Raw genomic sequence first — 1041 nt, 5'->3', positions numbered from 1 at the left:
GCACAGCCACAAAGTCATAAATTCAATTTTAAACCTAACCCTAACCTGAACCCTAACCTAAACCACACTGCTAACACTTATGCCTAACCCTAACCTTAAATCATTATTTTTACAATATATAGCCAATTTTGACTTGCTGGCCAAACAAGTGGAGATCACTCAGTTCTGCCTCCAGGACAAGATTCATCCCAATAAACGTCAACCTGCGTACCACCTGGAGGATATACAGTACCCCTAGCTCTGGGTAGACTCCCTGACCCTAACAGAGACGGAGGGTAGAAGCAGCCCTTACCTCCGGGCAGACTGATGGGGCCACAGCCCTGGCCCTCAGGGTCCTCCTCCACCATGAAGATGGTCTTCATGCAGAGCTTCCAGAGGCCAAAGTGGGCCGTCTCACAGGTGGCGTTGAACTTGTCGAACGGCGGGCTCAGTACAGTCCAGTGGTCCGTCACCATGGCAGCCAGCATGCAGGAGATGCCCACCAGGATGACGAAGAATGTGATCTTCACCTTGGTCTTCTTCTCCTCCATCATGGTGCTGAGAGAGTGTATGAAGTGTGTGTGTGTGGTTGTGTATTATAGTAAAGGTCCCTGTGAGATTGTCTAGCTCCTAGAAAGTATTAAGAATTAGTCTTCTCCAGCAGCCTCAAAAAAGCATATATCTCCTCTCTCTCTCTCTCTCTCTCTCTCTCTCTCTCTCTCTCTCTCTCTCTCTTTCTCTCTCCAGCTCTCTCCATCCACAGATCTCTGCTTCTGCTCGAAGAAAAGGGGCCAGATAACAGTGCCCTAGATTCCTACTCTCCCTCTCAGGAACATGTTTACAGTGTTTAGCCCGAGTCTATACAGCACTGCTGTGAAGAAGGATGTGAAATATTTGCCAACTTTGACCAGTCTGAGCTACTTGGGGTCAGGGGTTAGGTGCTGTGATGGGGTACGATCGAACCAGACGGGTTGAGGGCTCGACCTGGTTTAAGCTTTCATACGACATTGACGATTCAGAATATTGTACACATTCTGTAGATATTGTTGTTCTTAGATACCC

General features: G+C 48.1%; 1 protein-coding gene across 1 annotated transcript in view; it reads right to left on the bottom strand.

The window, feature by feature from the left end:
• Window positions 1-533, bottom strand: part of cacng1b (calcium channel, voltage-dependent, gamma subunit 1b) — a 92266-nt gene extending 91733 nt beyond the window's left edge. Inside the window, exon 1 of the mRNA XM_065011025.1 lies at window positions 293-533. Within this exon, the coding sequence (XP_064867097.1) occupies window positions 293-533 (241 nt within the window). The remainder of the gene's footprint in view (window positions 1-292) is intronic.
• Between the last annotated feature and the right edge of the window lie 508 nt (window positions 534-1041).

This window comes from Oncorhynchus nerka, linkage group LG26, assembly GCF_034236695.1.
Source record: "Oncorhynchus nerka isolate Pitt River linkage group LG26, Oner_Uvic_2.0, whole genome shotgun sequence".
NCBI lineage: Eukaryota > Metazoa > Chordata > Actinopteri > Salmoniformes > Salmonidae > Oncorhynchus > Oncorhynchus nerka.
The sequence above is the reverse complement of the archived record's forward strand: the minus strand, read 5'-3'. Positions and strand labels throughout refer to the sequence as shown.